At 35.2% G+C, this 15,231-nt stretch overlaps 3 protein-coding genes across 5 annotated transcripts in view; 1 reads left to right on the plus strand and 2 right to left on the minus strand.

Moving 5' to 3' along the window:
- LOC111054753 (EF-hand domain-containing family member C2) overlaps nt 1-15,231 on the plus strand; it is a 138,672-nt gene that overhangs the window by 35,124 nt on the left and 88,317 nt on the right. The gene's annotated exons all lie outside the window — the stretch shown is intronic.
- LOC120353966 lies at nt 1,160-2,863 on the minus strand. Its single transcript, XM_039439540.1, has one exon. The coding sequence runs from the start codon at nt 2,668-2,670 to the stop codon at nt 1,231-1,233; it is 1,440 nt and encodes a 479-aa protein (XP_039295474.1). The 5' UTR covers nt 2,671-2,863; the 3' UTR covers nt 1,160-1,230.
- Nucleotides 9,563-15,231, minus strand: part of LOC111059174 (facilitated trehalose transporter Tret1-2 homolog) — a 25,491-nt gene continuing 19,822 nt past the window's right edge. Inside the window, exons 8-9 of one of the 2 annotated variants that reach the window (XM_039439539.1) lie at nt 13,372-13,591; nt 9,563-12,098 (exon numbers count right to left, since the gene is read on the minus strand). In XM_039439539.1, the coding sequence (XP_039295473.1) occupies nt 11,808-12,098; nt 13,372-13,591 (511 nt within the window). In that variant the 3' untranslated portion in view covers nt 9,563-11,807. The remainder of the gene's footprint in view (nt 12,099-13,371; nt 13,592-15,231) is intronic. The other variant, XM_039439538.1, reaches the window with a different exon arrangement.

Consider the following 15,231-nt stretch of genomic DNA (forward strand, 5'->3'; position numbering starts at 1 on the left):
AACTTGAAATTGGGTACCTTAATTATTTTTGGAAAGCAATACTTTCCTTACTATGGTAGTAGGGCAAGGAAAGTAAAAAGGTTAGAACAGATTATTTAGGCTACTACCATAGGTAAGGAAAGTATCGCTTTCCAAAAAAAAATTAAGGTACCCTAATTTCAAGTTTTCTATACGTTTCAAGGTCCACTGAGTCCAAAAACATGATTTGGGTGTTGGTCTGTGTGTGTGTGTGGTGTGTATGTGTGTAGTCTGTGAACACGATAACTCCATCCCTAATCAACCGATGACTTGAAATTTTAAACTTAAGGTCCTATACCATGAGGATCTGGCAATAAGAAATTCAATGAACTTGAATTCAAAATGCCGGATAATTACTAAAAAACCATGTTTTCCACGTTTTTTCTCGAAAACGGCTCTAACGATTTCCTTCGAATTTTACCATGGATAGCTATTTATAAGCCCTATCAACTGACAGGAGTCTCATTCTGGGAAAATTGCAGGAGCTCCGTAATATTCTGTGAAAAATGGCGGATAATCACTAAAACCATGTTATTCACGGTTTTCTCGAAAACGGCTCTAACGATTTTCTTTAATTCATACCATGGATAGCTATTATAAGCCCTATCAACTGACATGACGTCTCATTCCTGAGAAAATTGCAGGAGCTCCGTAATATACTTAGAAAAATGGCGGATATTTACTAAAAAAACATGCATTTCACGATTTTTCTCAAAATAACTTCATGATTTTTTTTCAAATTCATACTCTGTATAGTTATTTATCAGCTCTATTAACTGGCATGAGTCTCCTTTCTGGGAAACTAATGGGGGGTTCCACCCCATCCTTGAGAAATGGACTTAGTAACCTCCTTCTCGTGCATGAGGTAGGTAGGTAGAGCAGTTCATAAAAAAAACACATAGTCGAGATATTTCAACTGTAGAACACCTGTTTTGACGACTTTAAAAAAATGACGACAAAAAAAAATCGAATTTCACAATTTGCACAAAGGAAAAAGTACTCTGAAAACAATTATAATTATATACACATATACAAAAGTCTCATCGTAGTTTCAAATATGAGCAAGGAAAGTTGTGTGAGTGTACCACACCAGATTTTTCTAATAGCAAAAAGTGATTTATTAATAAGCAGTTCGTGATGGAAAACAACATTGAAGAAATTATTTGGTACTGACAATATCGTTTTATTTCGACCTCTCTGGATCAATCAATCTTAAACAATCCCCAAACAATTTCTCTTCTCTGTTTTCTCACTCTTTTTCAACTTCAGCTCATCCTGTATCTCTTGCAGCGTCTTCCCGCTTGTCTCTGGCAGATAGAACTTCGCAAACAAGGCAATCAAAAAACTGCTCACCGCGTAAATTCCGAAATTAAACCACAAACCCATGAAGTTTCTAGTCATTGGAAACGAACGGCTCAGACCGAATGATGTCATTGCCGTTACAATGCTTGTTATGGCAGAACAATGACCCTTAACGTTCATTGGGAAGAGTTCGCTTCTTATGTTTGAACAAACTGTTGCCACGCCAAATGAGAAGGAGATTCCGTGGATGATGATACAGGTCAAGGGTATCCATCTTAGAAAGTTTGGGATGTCTTTTGATAGTTTTTTCTGGTTATCTTCAATTTTTGTGAAATCTTCAAAATGATTTCCTCCATTCATGTTGTATTGGATATTTTCTGAACCTTCACTCAGGTTATATTTAGTTGATGTAAAAATTGTTCTAGTATCATCCACTACATTGTGTTGGCTATTTTCTGGAATTCCACTCAGGTTGTATTTAGTTGTTATTAAGATTGTTCCAGAATTTTCTACTCCATGATTGTATTGGCTATTTCCTGGAATTTCACTCAGATTATGTCCAGTTGACCTGAAGATTGTTCTAGAATTATTCACTCCATTCCTGTATTGACTATTTTCTGAAATTTCACTCAGGTTATATTTTGTTGTTGTTGAGATTGTTCTAGAATTATTCACTTCATGATTGTATTGGCTATTTACTGAGATTTCACTCAGATTATGTCCAGTTGACGTGAAGATTGTTCTAGAATTATTCACTCCATTCCTGTATTGATTATTTTCTGGAATTTCACTCAGGTTATATTTAGTTGTTGAGATTTTTCTGGAATTATTCACTCCATGATTGTATTGGTTTTCTTCTGAAATTTCACTCAGGTTATATTTAGTTGGAGTAGAGATTGTTCTAGAATTATCCACTCCATTCTCGTATTGGCTATTTCCTGAAATTTCACTTAGGTTATATTCAGTTGACGGAGAAATTGTACTAGAATCATCCACTCTGATGTTAAATTCATTAGCATTCAATCTAGCTAACTGGGTTGTAACCTCTATCAAATCTCTTTCGTTCGTCATGTATTCAACATGATCGTTTATTCCTAACGAGGATAAATTTTGTTTTTGAAAGTCATCAAACAAATATAAACTAGACATCAGTGTCATAGAGCAACCACAGATCATAGAGGTGCCAATCAGGAGAGTTCTTCTCGGTAATCTATCAACGACCACAGAAGATAATAGACTGCTCAACAGTCTTGTCACTTCAATTGACAAAACGAAAAAGTTGGGGTTAAACATTTTTGAACCTGGCAACGAGTCTGCCACATAGTTTATTATGGGAGCAATACCTGCCATTCTTAACAGTATTGACAATGTTTCAACAATGAATAATGATTTGATTGTGGTTTTGGATCTTAATTTTTGTAAGAGTGATGCTTCTTGAAGCTGTGTTTGTTTTAACACAGATGCTTGTATACTTTTCAACTCTTTGTGTAATAAATCTTTATCTAATTCAACTTCAGGAATGTTTAATTTTGTTCCTTGTAGCTCTGTTTGTTTTGTTACAGCTTCTTGAATGCTTCTTATCTCTCTGAGTAATAACTCTGCATCTAATTTCACTTCAGGCATGGTTTTGTGTTGTCGTATACCTAATTGAAATTTGGATGATTCAGTTTGAGTTTCTGCTCTTGAAATTCCTACAAGGTTCATTCTAAATATAATTTGCTCTTCTAGTACTGGTTTTACTTCAATTTCTGCCTCAAATTTTAAGTCTAGTTTGTTGTTCCAGTTTGTCTCTATGTCAGTTCGATTTTCGGAGTTCTGCTCTGTATCTGGATGAATCAGATCCTTAGTTTTAACTATTTTCGATTCTGTTCCAATACCTCCAATATCCTACTCGTGGATCCTCCTTTGATTTCATCTCTAAAATTATATCAATCTCTTCTGAATCTTCCCATACTTTTATCCTTTCCTCTCCTCCTGTTTTTCTACTCCTCTTTAACTCTATTTTCTCCTCTGTTTCTTCCCATACTTCCCCTTTTACTTCACCTTCTGTTCCTTCCTGTACTTCATCCTTCATTTCTCCTTCTGATTCTTCCTTTACTTTCACCCTCATATCCCCTCCTCTCTCACTCAATTTCCTTGTCTCCATCTCAACCTCATATTCACACTTCTCCCTCCATACTTTTGCCTCTATCCCTCTCTTTTTCTCTCCCCAGATTTTTCTCCCAACCTCTTCTTCTGTCTCTTTCCATATGTGTCTCTGAACCTCTTCTTGTGTCTTTCTACATATTTTTCTCTGAACCTCTTCTTCTGTCTCTCTCCATATTCTTCTCTGCACCTTCCCCTCTGTCTCTCTCCACATTCTTTCCTCCTCAATCTCAACCTCGGTTTTATGTAATTTGGTGGATCTCAACCACTTCAAAGACTTCTCTGCTCTCTCATATTTACCCTGTTTTACAAGAAAGTACGGAGTTTCAGGCAACCACGGAAAAACTAGCAGAAAAACAACAGTAGACAACGAAAGAACCAAAGGCAGTATTCTATAAGAGAACACTAGGGAAGATAGTATAGCAAGGAGATTCCCAAAACGGAAAAACAGTGATACCAAAGTGTTCAAACGACCTCTACAGTTTGGTTCAGCTATTTCAGCTAAATAAATTGGTGAAATTGTGGTGACAACACCATTCCAAATACCACAGATCAGTCTTGCCAACAGAAGAACATACCAGAAAGTGGGAGAATTCGATATTTTAGATTCTGTGTTGGAAGGACTATAAGATAAAGTTGATTTGATAGGATACGAGATAACAGGAGTATATTCTGTAGTTGATTTCATAGAATACCATTCATCAGGACTTGTTGTTACTTTGGATTTTATAGAATCCAAGCTTCCAATACTGTATACTGTATCAAGTTCTCCAGAATACAAGCTACCAGGATTTGATACTGTATCAGATAGTTCAGGATACAAGTTGCTAGGAGTTGTTACTGTATCAAGTGAAAATGCATTCATGTTATCGGGAGCTCTAGGAGATTCCATAGAATTCAGGCCACCAAAATAAGATACAATATGAGATTCTATTGGATACAAACTTCCAGTAGTTGATACTGTATCAGATAGTCGAGGATACAACATGCTATCAGGAATTGATGCTGTATCAGACTCCACTTGATACATACTATCAGGAATTGATTCTGTATCAAATTCAAGAGGATACATACTATCAGTTATTGATGCTGTATCAAATTCACGAGGATACAATATGCTATCATAAATTGATACTGTATCAGAATTTCCATTAAAAGTTGATACTATATCAGATTTCACGTGATACATACTACCTTGATTTGATACTGTATCATTTTGAACATGATACAAACTACCAGCTGTTGATACAAATACCAGGATCCAAGAGGTCAACGGTAGTGTGAAACCTGCCATAAGTAGAGTAACTTTTCTTCCAAATTTGTCCATGAAAATTCCGGCTGGTACAGCTCCCAATATGTTGCCGAGGAAATGTATAGAGAGCACCCAGGCGATCTGTGATTGGTCCATCGGTATAGGCCAATCAGGTGACTGGAAAATGGGCAAAATGGCGGTTGCCCAGCCTGTGAAGGTGCCACTCGATGCTGAGGCCATCATCACTGGAATTTAATGGGAAATTGAAGGATAAATTAGAACATCGCATCGCAAGTTAAAATAGTGGAGCTAATTATTTGTGGTACCTTACATCAATCGACCTTATTTTGTTAACAGAATCTTGGCGATTTTTATGATAGAACCTTTTTTTGTGATGTCTGTATCATGAATATTATAACCATGTTATCGTATCAATACTAATGCAATCATTGAAATAATGATGAAACTTGGTCGATAGTGTGGAGAAGACTCAATTTGCAACTTTGCCATTAGATGGCAGCACTTGTTGAATAACTTATTCTCTCTCGACTCCCTTGATTTTAGGAAAAGTAGATATTAAAATAAGCTTACTCTCATGGAGTAAAACTTCTATATTGGAGAATCTCTTGATGAATTAAATTGAATTCAATTCAGGTTATTGTCAAAGAACAAAACTAAATAATCGTACAATAAATTTCCCAGAGTATACAATACTATCTATCAAATATACATTGTTACATGAGTAATATCAGTGCATTGTATTCTAGGTAATAATAATAATAATAATAATAATAATATCGAGTGACCAGCTGGCTCAGGTCTGGTGTCAGAGTTTTCAGGTCGCAACTGATCAATTTCAGGGCCTCTGACATGACCTAACGACTGCTTTTTAGGCAGCCGGGACCGACGGCTTAATGTGTCCATCCGAAACACGGGAGTGGCCCGAGATAAATATTTACCTATTCTAGGTAAATTGATGTAATTCTTGGCACTGCTAACATAAAGCCCAGTTACACATTCATCGATTTTTGGCCGTCCCTATAAATTTATTTTAGATGAATGGAACTTGGCAAACACATGAACACATTATATATAATATTATGTATACCAAGTAATATTAATCTTATAGAATTTATAACGACGGCTAAAAATTGCACGTGCAAAAATCTATTTATGTGTGTAATAAGTGGACTTAAGATCCCTTGTATTTTTGCAACTGTGTGACATACGATACATATTATGGAGTATGTCTTAGAAATAGTTTCTAAGATGTAAAGAATTCAAACTGGAATACCTATGTCAATAATAAATGAAGTTAGTGTAAACTAGTCAACTTACTTGCAAATCCAGCGGTGTACTGAGAGCGGAAGAGTCTTTTAAACCACAAAAAACTTATCACAACCATTTTCTTGCACTTGGTATTAGATTGTTCAGTGATTAGTTGATCGATGATCAACAGTAAAATATTAATGAATAGTTTTCTGAAACCTATTTCAAAAAGTGATCTTCCTAAACTGAAACCTATTCTCCTAGATAGATAAATCACCTAGGTTTCATTTAGGTTTCTAGGTTTTATCCAGGATAACTTTGAGAGAGTAGGAAACACAGACACTGAACTCTTTCCACAATATTTCGAAATTCCAGTACATAAACTAGGCAAAACTTATGTGAATCGATCATTTCAATGTAAGAATATAATATTGAGCCTAGGCCTAGGATGATACGGTTTTCAATTTGAACTGAAATACTAGCGGGGATATATCTCAGAGAAAACGAAGCACTGAAACTGAACTCTGAAAACACAGTATATTGAAATCCAAGTACAGAAATAAGACATAAAATGAGGGAAATCAATAATTTTTATGTAATTATAATTGTGTCTAGGCCTAGAAAGGAACGTTTTCCAATGTGGACTACACTATGCACTTTGCACTGTCTTTGAAAGCATTGTTCAGTTAATACAGCTTCTTTGCCAATGATTCTCATCTCAAGGACTATTAGAAGAAGAGACGAGATGAATTTAATAAAAAAGAGGATAATAGCAGAAGGATGAGTCAATGAGCGAGTGGTAAAGGAAGATGAGAGAGAAATTGAAGACTGGTACAGGAGAAGAGAGAAGAGAAAAAGAGAGAAAAGGATAGAGAAAAAGAGAGAAGAGAGGAGAGAACGAGACAGAGAGAGAAAATGAAAAAAGGGAGAGATAGAGAGAGATAGAGAGACAGAGAAAGAAAGAGACAGAGAAAGAAAGGAACAGAGATACAATGAGTGGAAGAGAAGAAGAGAATGAAGAAGGAATGAGAGAGAACAAGCAGGATGAAGTAAGAGAGAAGGAGAATAAGGCAAAAAGTAAACTGTGGAGTTTTCATAAAGCGACATAGTTTATTCATGATTTCCTAGAGCGTTGATTGATTTTTCTCTGAAAAAACATCCAGTACTACTTGAAAAATCTACTGAATATGGCTTGTAAAATACTATGATTCTATTCAATTTTCAAGGAATCAATATTTTAGAGCAATTTGAGGCTAGCATGAATGAGAAAACCCATTGATTAGTCATTGATTGTATGGTTTTTCTGGTAACAATAGTTGTTCGGTTTGAAACAGGTTGATTATGTAATACAGTATCCTAACTCTGAATCAATCATCTGTACTATTATTGTTGTAGAGGCACCTATTTCTTTTATAGATATTGTACCAGCAGATTGCTTAAATCTTAGTTCACTTTCAATTGAAATAATTGATCCTTATAATTAGTTTATGTTCTTATGAGTATGATGTGTATAAATGGATTTCTCAAATTGGAAACTGCTACTTCTTCTTTTTTCTTCTTCTTCTTCTTCTCCTTCTCCTCCTCATCCTCCTCCTCCACCACCTTTTCCTATTTCCCACAATAAATCATCATCCCATAAACTTTCCCTTCTCTGTCCAAGACAATTTTCCCCATAAATCAAGCACTCTAGGGCAAATATTATTGCTAATTTGAATTGCAAATCGACTATTGTCGCAACTGCTCTAATAATTATACGATAAATTCACGTGTTCTGTAGCAGTAACTTGGCAATAGAAAGCATTGACCTGAAAATAAAGTAAGCTCTGTTGTACTTAATTAAACTTGGCAAAGTCTTTGCAACTTAGTTTTTCAACAAACTTCGATCAGGCATGTTGTCAGTCAACAGGAGACTTCATCTGACATCTGGTGAGTGTTTCAGAAACTAAATTCGCTTTAATCAACTTTGATTATCATTAGATATTCATATATTTTTTCTATTCAAAATTAAAAACTGTTGATTCTTCCACATCTCAGAGCCGGTTGCACATAAGGCGGTTAAATTTTAATCGTGATTAGTTTTCGAAAACCAACTAGAGAAGCCGTCATTCCAAAAAAGCCTTTTCTGATTGGTTCTCGTGAAATCAATCACCGTTAACATTTAACCGGCTGTTGTGCAATCGGGTCTACAGTTTTAACCTCGTGAATAACATAGGAAACTGATTTGGGCCGTATGCTTAGTAGCAGTTTAATTAAATTCAAATTAATTGAATTAAGCTTAAATTATTAGCATATTAATAATATTAAACTTAATTTATCCGCTAATACAAATCCAATTGTAACGCATGTAAAAACAGCGTTTAGTTAGCAGCAGTTTAATTAAATTTAAATTGATTAAATTAAGCTTAAATAATTAGCAAATTAATAATATTAAACTTAATATATAAGTTAATCCAAATCCAATTGTAACGCATGTAAAAAATAGCGTTGATAGCTTGGTTCAATCTTGGATTATAGGGAGGTCCACGTTATAATGGCAGTATAAGACTAACATTGGTGTTGCTATCCTCGTCTATCATTCGACAAAGTATATAGGGCTATCTTTCTCCATTGCCATTATAATGAGATTGTAGTCCTCACTATATTTTAAACTATGATTTAACTAGTATTGATCATTCAGGCATTATTAGTATAATAAACTAATATCGGGGACCGAGCTTCGCTCTGGAGTGCAAAAGCATAAAAACATTATTACGGAAGAATAAATTATAATAACATTTTATAGTTCATACAGAAATGTTCTATCCAGTCACAGTGAATTAAGATTAATTCCCAGAGGAATGGAAAAATTTCCCTCACAAAGGCCGGGTTGCACAAAAGCCGGTTGAATTTCAATCCTGATTAATTTCACGTGAACCAAATCAGAGGAGACCATTTCAAAAAGATGGATCTACTGGAATTAATCAGGATTGAAAATAACCCGGCTTTTTTTCAACCGGCACCAAGTACCTGATTGAATGATTACAAAAGTTCAACAGCTGAGTCATAATTTTGACACAGTCCTACACACATTGCTCACCCATTTCCATCATCAACAGGCGACGAAATAATAAATTATCAGCTGTTTTTCCAAGGATGAATAATAACATAGCCACCTCTAATACAAGGCCCCGGTCCACGATATTGCAACGTCGCAGCGTAGGCCTAGAATCTAATACATGATTGGTGAAAAAAATCAGCTGGTATTTTAAAAAATCTTTTTCACCAATCATGAATTATTGAATTCTAGGCCTACACTGCGACGTTGCAATATCGTAGGCCGGTGCCTTGTATTAGAGGTGGCTATGATAATAATTATCCTTTTAATGTCCTTCAGCGAGTTTTCCCAGGAATTAGACCTAGTGCAATCGATTTTTCATATTATAAACCTACTATGTTCTGAATTTCGTGATAATCGTTAGAGCCGTCTTCGAGATCCGGTGAAATACAAACATATAAACATCTAAACGTCCAAACATCTAAACATATAAACAAATTGCTCGTTTAATAGTATAGGATAATGAAATGAAATTGACAGACTTTGATAAAAAAACTACACTTTTAATATTTAAATGCTACACGCATACTTTTTTCCATACTATCAACTATATTATTATCTATAAAACATTTTAAAGTGGAACATAACATGCTTTGATGAAATCATTATAGGGATCTAAAATACTTTCAAGTTTCTAGATAAACAATAATGCCTACGTGCACGATTTATCTATACATTACACTCAGGTATTCTATGGTTCTACTTATAGGTAGAACAGTTAATAGTTTCTTACCATTTTTAAATTACAGAATTTTTAAAATCAGTCTTACTGACTCTCATAAAAGAAACAATGGACCTACAATGGGATGATAATTATTATGATGAAAATGAATGACAATATTATTAAAATAGATAATAATTAAAATACTATTTGGGAAAATACCCTATACCAATCCAATATAATATTGTAGATACAAATAAAATATATACACATTTATCACAACGATTATCGTTTTCTAAAACATACGAAACTCACAAAGGAGTTATAGATATAGATTAAATAAAATATATAATGTAGGACTATTACAATAAAATCACAAATTCTTAAATTAGATACTTATCAGAGATACATAAAAACAATTAACAAGGAACAATTCAATATTGTGCCGTAAGGTATCTTGTGCTAAAATATATAGAAGTTGAAGATTCAAAATTAATAGAATTCAAAACTCAATAGAATCAAACTAGTTATAAAATTGAAATCACCGTACAGTTCATATTAAGCTCATATAGAAATGGGGCTATAAGCCTGTATAATAGAATTTAAAGCCTACTTTCGATGCCCTTTATCTGACGTACATTGAATTCCATTCTCAAGAGATGGAGCTTGTAAGATTCTATAGAGAAGTTGATGAATCTTCATTTATTGCTCTTGTATTTTGTCCCTTATTCCGGATTTATCTCATAGCACCTAATTATTGTGGACTAATTTCCTTTATCCAGACTTATCTATCTTCTACGAGCACCTAATTACTTGAATTGGATAATTACATAAATAATTTAACTATCCACATTTTGTAATTCCTTCAATTGATTGAATCTTAGCCTATGAACGTATTGTTCGTTTATCCAGATTCATATTCTAGAACAATCGCATCATTCTAAATATTCTTCTACCTATTTGCTCTTCATTACCCTTATTAGTTCCTTGTTGTCTTCTCATCTTCTGAACATGATATAATTATTATCATGAACACATATTTGACATACTCATATTATCTCAATGTTTCAACTTTTTAACTCTTCCTCAACGTGACTTGTTGAAAATCCTACATTTCAATGTTCAAATATGTTCTCTCTCCTGTGAAGGAAGTAACATTATTCTTGAAAGTATTAACTTTGAAGAATCATTTTATCAATTCACCTTGGGTATAAATTATTGTCTTACTCGAGTTCCTTCCTTTCCCCTCTTACTCACATAAACCTACTCTCCTTTTCTTCTCATTTTTATCCTCTTTTCTCATTTCTATCTACCTTATTCTATCTATTTCCCTTCATTCCTATCTACACCTTCTCTACCACAATAATTCACAACCCTCTAGCAATCTCTGTATTTAGATTTACTATCTTTCCTCTAGTTTACTATCTTTCTAGTTTCCTTCCCCGCCCTCTCTCTTATAATTTAAACTCCCCTCCCTTCCTTCTCATCTTATCATACTCACTCAACCTTCTAGCAGTTTCTGTATGGTGTATTTTGATAATGTTTCTCCAGTCTTTTATCTCTTTAATTTCCTCCTCCTTCATCTTTCTATAATCTTCGTCTTTCCTTCCCTCTCCTCACACTCTCTCTATCCCTCTCCTTCTTTGTGTGGTGTGATCTTCTCCTCTAATCTAAAATCTAATATTCCCTCTAAAATCTAATCTTCTCCTCTTTAATACTGTTTCTACTGTTCATTTCCTTACTCGTTTCCTCTTTCTCTCACTTTCATCTCCACACCCTTCTAACTCTTCTCATCATACTCTCTTCATCTCTCTTATTTTTTGTGCTGTGTTATCATTTCTCATTAATAATGTTTCTCCAGTTTACTATACCTCTAGTTTCCTTCTCCCTCTCTCTTAAAGTTTCATCCCCACAATATTTTTATCACTCTTCTTCTCATACTCACCTCTTTCTCTTTGTACGTTTTCTTCCACCAATATTCTCCACATCTTCATCACCTCTTCTTTCTGTCATACTATCTCTTTCCCTCTCTACTATTAATTGTTATTTTTCTCCTAAACTCTTTCTTAAACCTTCATCTCTACATTATTATTCTCACTCTTCTCCTCATACTCTGTCTCTTTCTCCTCCTTGTGCGGCGTGTAGTCGTCGTTGAGCTCGTCCTGTATCTGCTGCAGGGATTTGCCCTTAGTTTCGATCATGAAGCAGCTGGCGAACAGACAGACCGCAAAGCAGGACACCCCATACATCCAGTAGTTGTAGTGCATGCCCAAACTGTCGCCTATCGTCAGGTAGAACTTGTTGATTAGGAACGAGGCGAAGGCGAGGATTGTGCTCGTCACAGCTGATGATTTCGCCTGCGGAAAAAATCGAAAATGAAAAAAAATCTGCTGTGGTACACTCACACAACTTTCCTTGCTCATATTTGAAACTACGATCAGACTTCTGTATATGTGTATATATAATTGTTTTCAGAGTACTTTTTCTTTGTGTAAATTGTGAAATTCGATGATTTTTTCTAGTCGTCATTTTTTTAAAGTCGTCAAAACAGCTGTTCTACAGATGAAATATCTCGACTATGTGTTCTTTTTATGAACTGCGCTACCTACCTACCTCATGCATGAGAAGGAGGTTACTAAGTACATTTCTCAAGGATGGGGTGGACCCCCAATTGGTTTCCCAGAAAGGAGACTTATGCTAGTTGATATAGCTGATGAATAACTAACTATACAGGGTATGAATTTGAAAAAAATCGGTCAAGTTATTTTTGAGAAAAACGTGGAAAACATGGACAATATAAGGAACTAAAATTATATGAATCTATTTGGAAATTTCTTCGTCTTTTCAAGTATATCCTTACAATTACTTTTCAGTGATAGAGGTTTTTAAAAAAATATCGAAAAATATATAAAACTCGTAAACAGGTCGATTCAAGAAGATTTTACTGGACATTTTTGCTGCAATTTTCATGTGAAATCTATGGTCTGCGGGTGTTACACCGTTCATGGGACACTGTATATAATCAGTTTTCCACAAAAATACATAAATCTCGAATACTAAGGTCGATTCAAGAAGATTTTACTGGACATTTTCTGCTGAAAATTCCACGTAGAGTCAATGACCTTCAGCTGTTGCACCTTTCTTAGTAAACTCTTTATAATATAATCAGTTTTCCTCCAAAAACTATATATCTCGGAAACTTAGGTCGATATAAGACAATTTCATTGGACATATTTTGTTGCAAATTTCATGTAGAATCATTCTATAGTCGTCGGCTGTTAGTGAAACCTCTTGTGTGACAGCCGACGATATGTATTTTTTATGATGATTGTCATTAACGCTAGTCTCAGAGACTATTGATATTTTCTAGACTAGATAACCATTATTTCAATTCCACTATAAATCGTACACTATGAAAAACTATAAAGATAGTCTTTTAATTTTAGACTAAAGAATAGTCTTTTTCATTTGATATATTACCACAATATCAACTTCTCAACTACACAAAAAAGGAAAAGAAGAAAAAAACTATGAAACTTCATAGATGAAGGTTATTTATGGATTTTTGTCTTGGGACGAACACTCAAGATACTCTGTATTACACCTTCGTGGGATATTCATGAAACTGACCTTGATATTCATGGGGAAGAACTCGCTTCGCACGGCCGAGCAGACAGGTCCCAGCCCGAGTGAGAAGCCAATGCCGTGGAGGAGGAGACAGATGAAGGGCACCCATCTGAGGTGGGGCGCACTCACGTCTAGGAACCCCGTGGCGTCGCAATAGAACCACCCCCCGGCGCACATCATTATCACGCCGCAAAAGGCGCCTGATGTTATCAATAGGGCTCGTCTGGAAATGAAAAAGTCAGGAAATATGATTCCAGTCATATGTGGAGAAAAATTGATGGAATGAAGACTTTTCTTGTCGCGGTCAATGACTCAATGACTGAGCTGAACGAACCTTGAGAGGTTATAGGTATTGTCAGACTAGGTTTGAATTCCAGTCATTTTTGAGTGGAGAAAAATCGAATAATGTGAAAGCGGTGGACTAAAAAAAAATTATCGTCTCGGCCAATGAAAGAGCCTTGAGAGGTTTAGGTGATATCAGATGAGGTTTAAATTTCAGTCATATTTTAGTGGAGAAAAATCTAATAATAAAAATATGATGGAGTGAAAACTTTTCTTGTCTCGGCCAACGACAGGGTTCAACGAACCTTGATGAGTTTCAAATATCGGGGGACCGAGCTTCGCTCTAGAGTGCAAAAGCATAGAAAATTTGTAACGAAAGATTGAATTTATATTTTATATTTATTTATTCATTTTCTCAGTCGTACAATTATTTTCACAGTTATATAAAGAGGCACATCAGGCTTATGCCCAAAACTGTTCCTTTTCGAATGTATACTACAGTCCAAATCAAAATCTAGGTTAAGCTACTATCACTCATCAAAATAACAATTTATTCACACTTCAAAAAATAAACACATCATCAATTACAATAGATATACTATGAATTCGATTTAGAATGATACACTATGTCTGCCACAATATTTGTTAATATACGATGTACTCTTCTACAATAGCAGCATCTAGTTACTATTTTGGACTTCCTCAAGTAGGCATGTTTTCTAAAAAATGAGAATAAACCAGAAATAAATTCTTCTCGTGAGATCAGGTGAGGAATAACCCACACATGCACTCGCTCACTCACTTCCATCACGGTATCGACAGACGACAAAATTTCCAGCTGTTGTTCCAAGGACGTATTAATCCTTTCAATGACCTTCAGCTAGTTATCCCAGGGTTGAGACCTAGTGCAATCGAAATTTCATATCATAAGCCTACTTTTTCCAAATTTGAGAATCGTTTCAGCCGTTTAGAAATCTCATCGAATACAGATATATAAACATACTAGCCGTCAGGCTCTCTTCGCTCGCCATATCCGTCTAGCCAGGGGGCTCCGCCCCCTGTACCCCCGACTGGATCGTCCAAGAATGAGATCAGCAGGCTCGCTTCGCTTGCCTGCATTTTTCATTTGTAGGACGATCATATGTTAGGGCGATCCAGTCGGGGGTCCAGACTAAACGTCTGGCTAAACGGATATGGCAAGCGAAGCGAGCCTGACGGCTAGTAATATAATATTCCCAGGAATAGCTCTGATTGAAGTAGCAGTGCCCAATCAATTTTTCCGCGATAAATGCATTTCAATCTTCAACTTGGTGCCAACCTAACAAAGTCAACTCAACTTAATGCCAACCTGACAAAATTATTAATTCTGTTACCAGAACAACAGCTGTTTCGAAGAGGTACTCTCTCTAGATTATAGTTCTATATTATCATATGGTATGGACATTTCAATTTATAATAATCAAGAGATTGGAATAAGAAGAATATACATGCTAGAAGAACTTTAAACCCTTAAAAACCACCCTTTGAGTTAAAATATCTTCAAAAGATTCCTTAGTGCGCCTCTAAAGCGCCAACTGAACA

The sequence above is a fragment of the Nilaparvata lugens genome, chromosome 13 (genome assembly GCF_014356525.2).
Source record: "Nilaparvata lugens isolate BPH chromosome 13, ASM1435652v1, whole genome shotgun sequence".
Classification (NCBI taxonomy): Eukaryota; Metazoa; Arthropoda; class Insecta; order Hemiptera; family Delphacidae; genus Nilaparvata; species Nilaparvata lugens.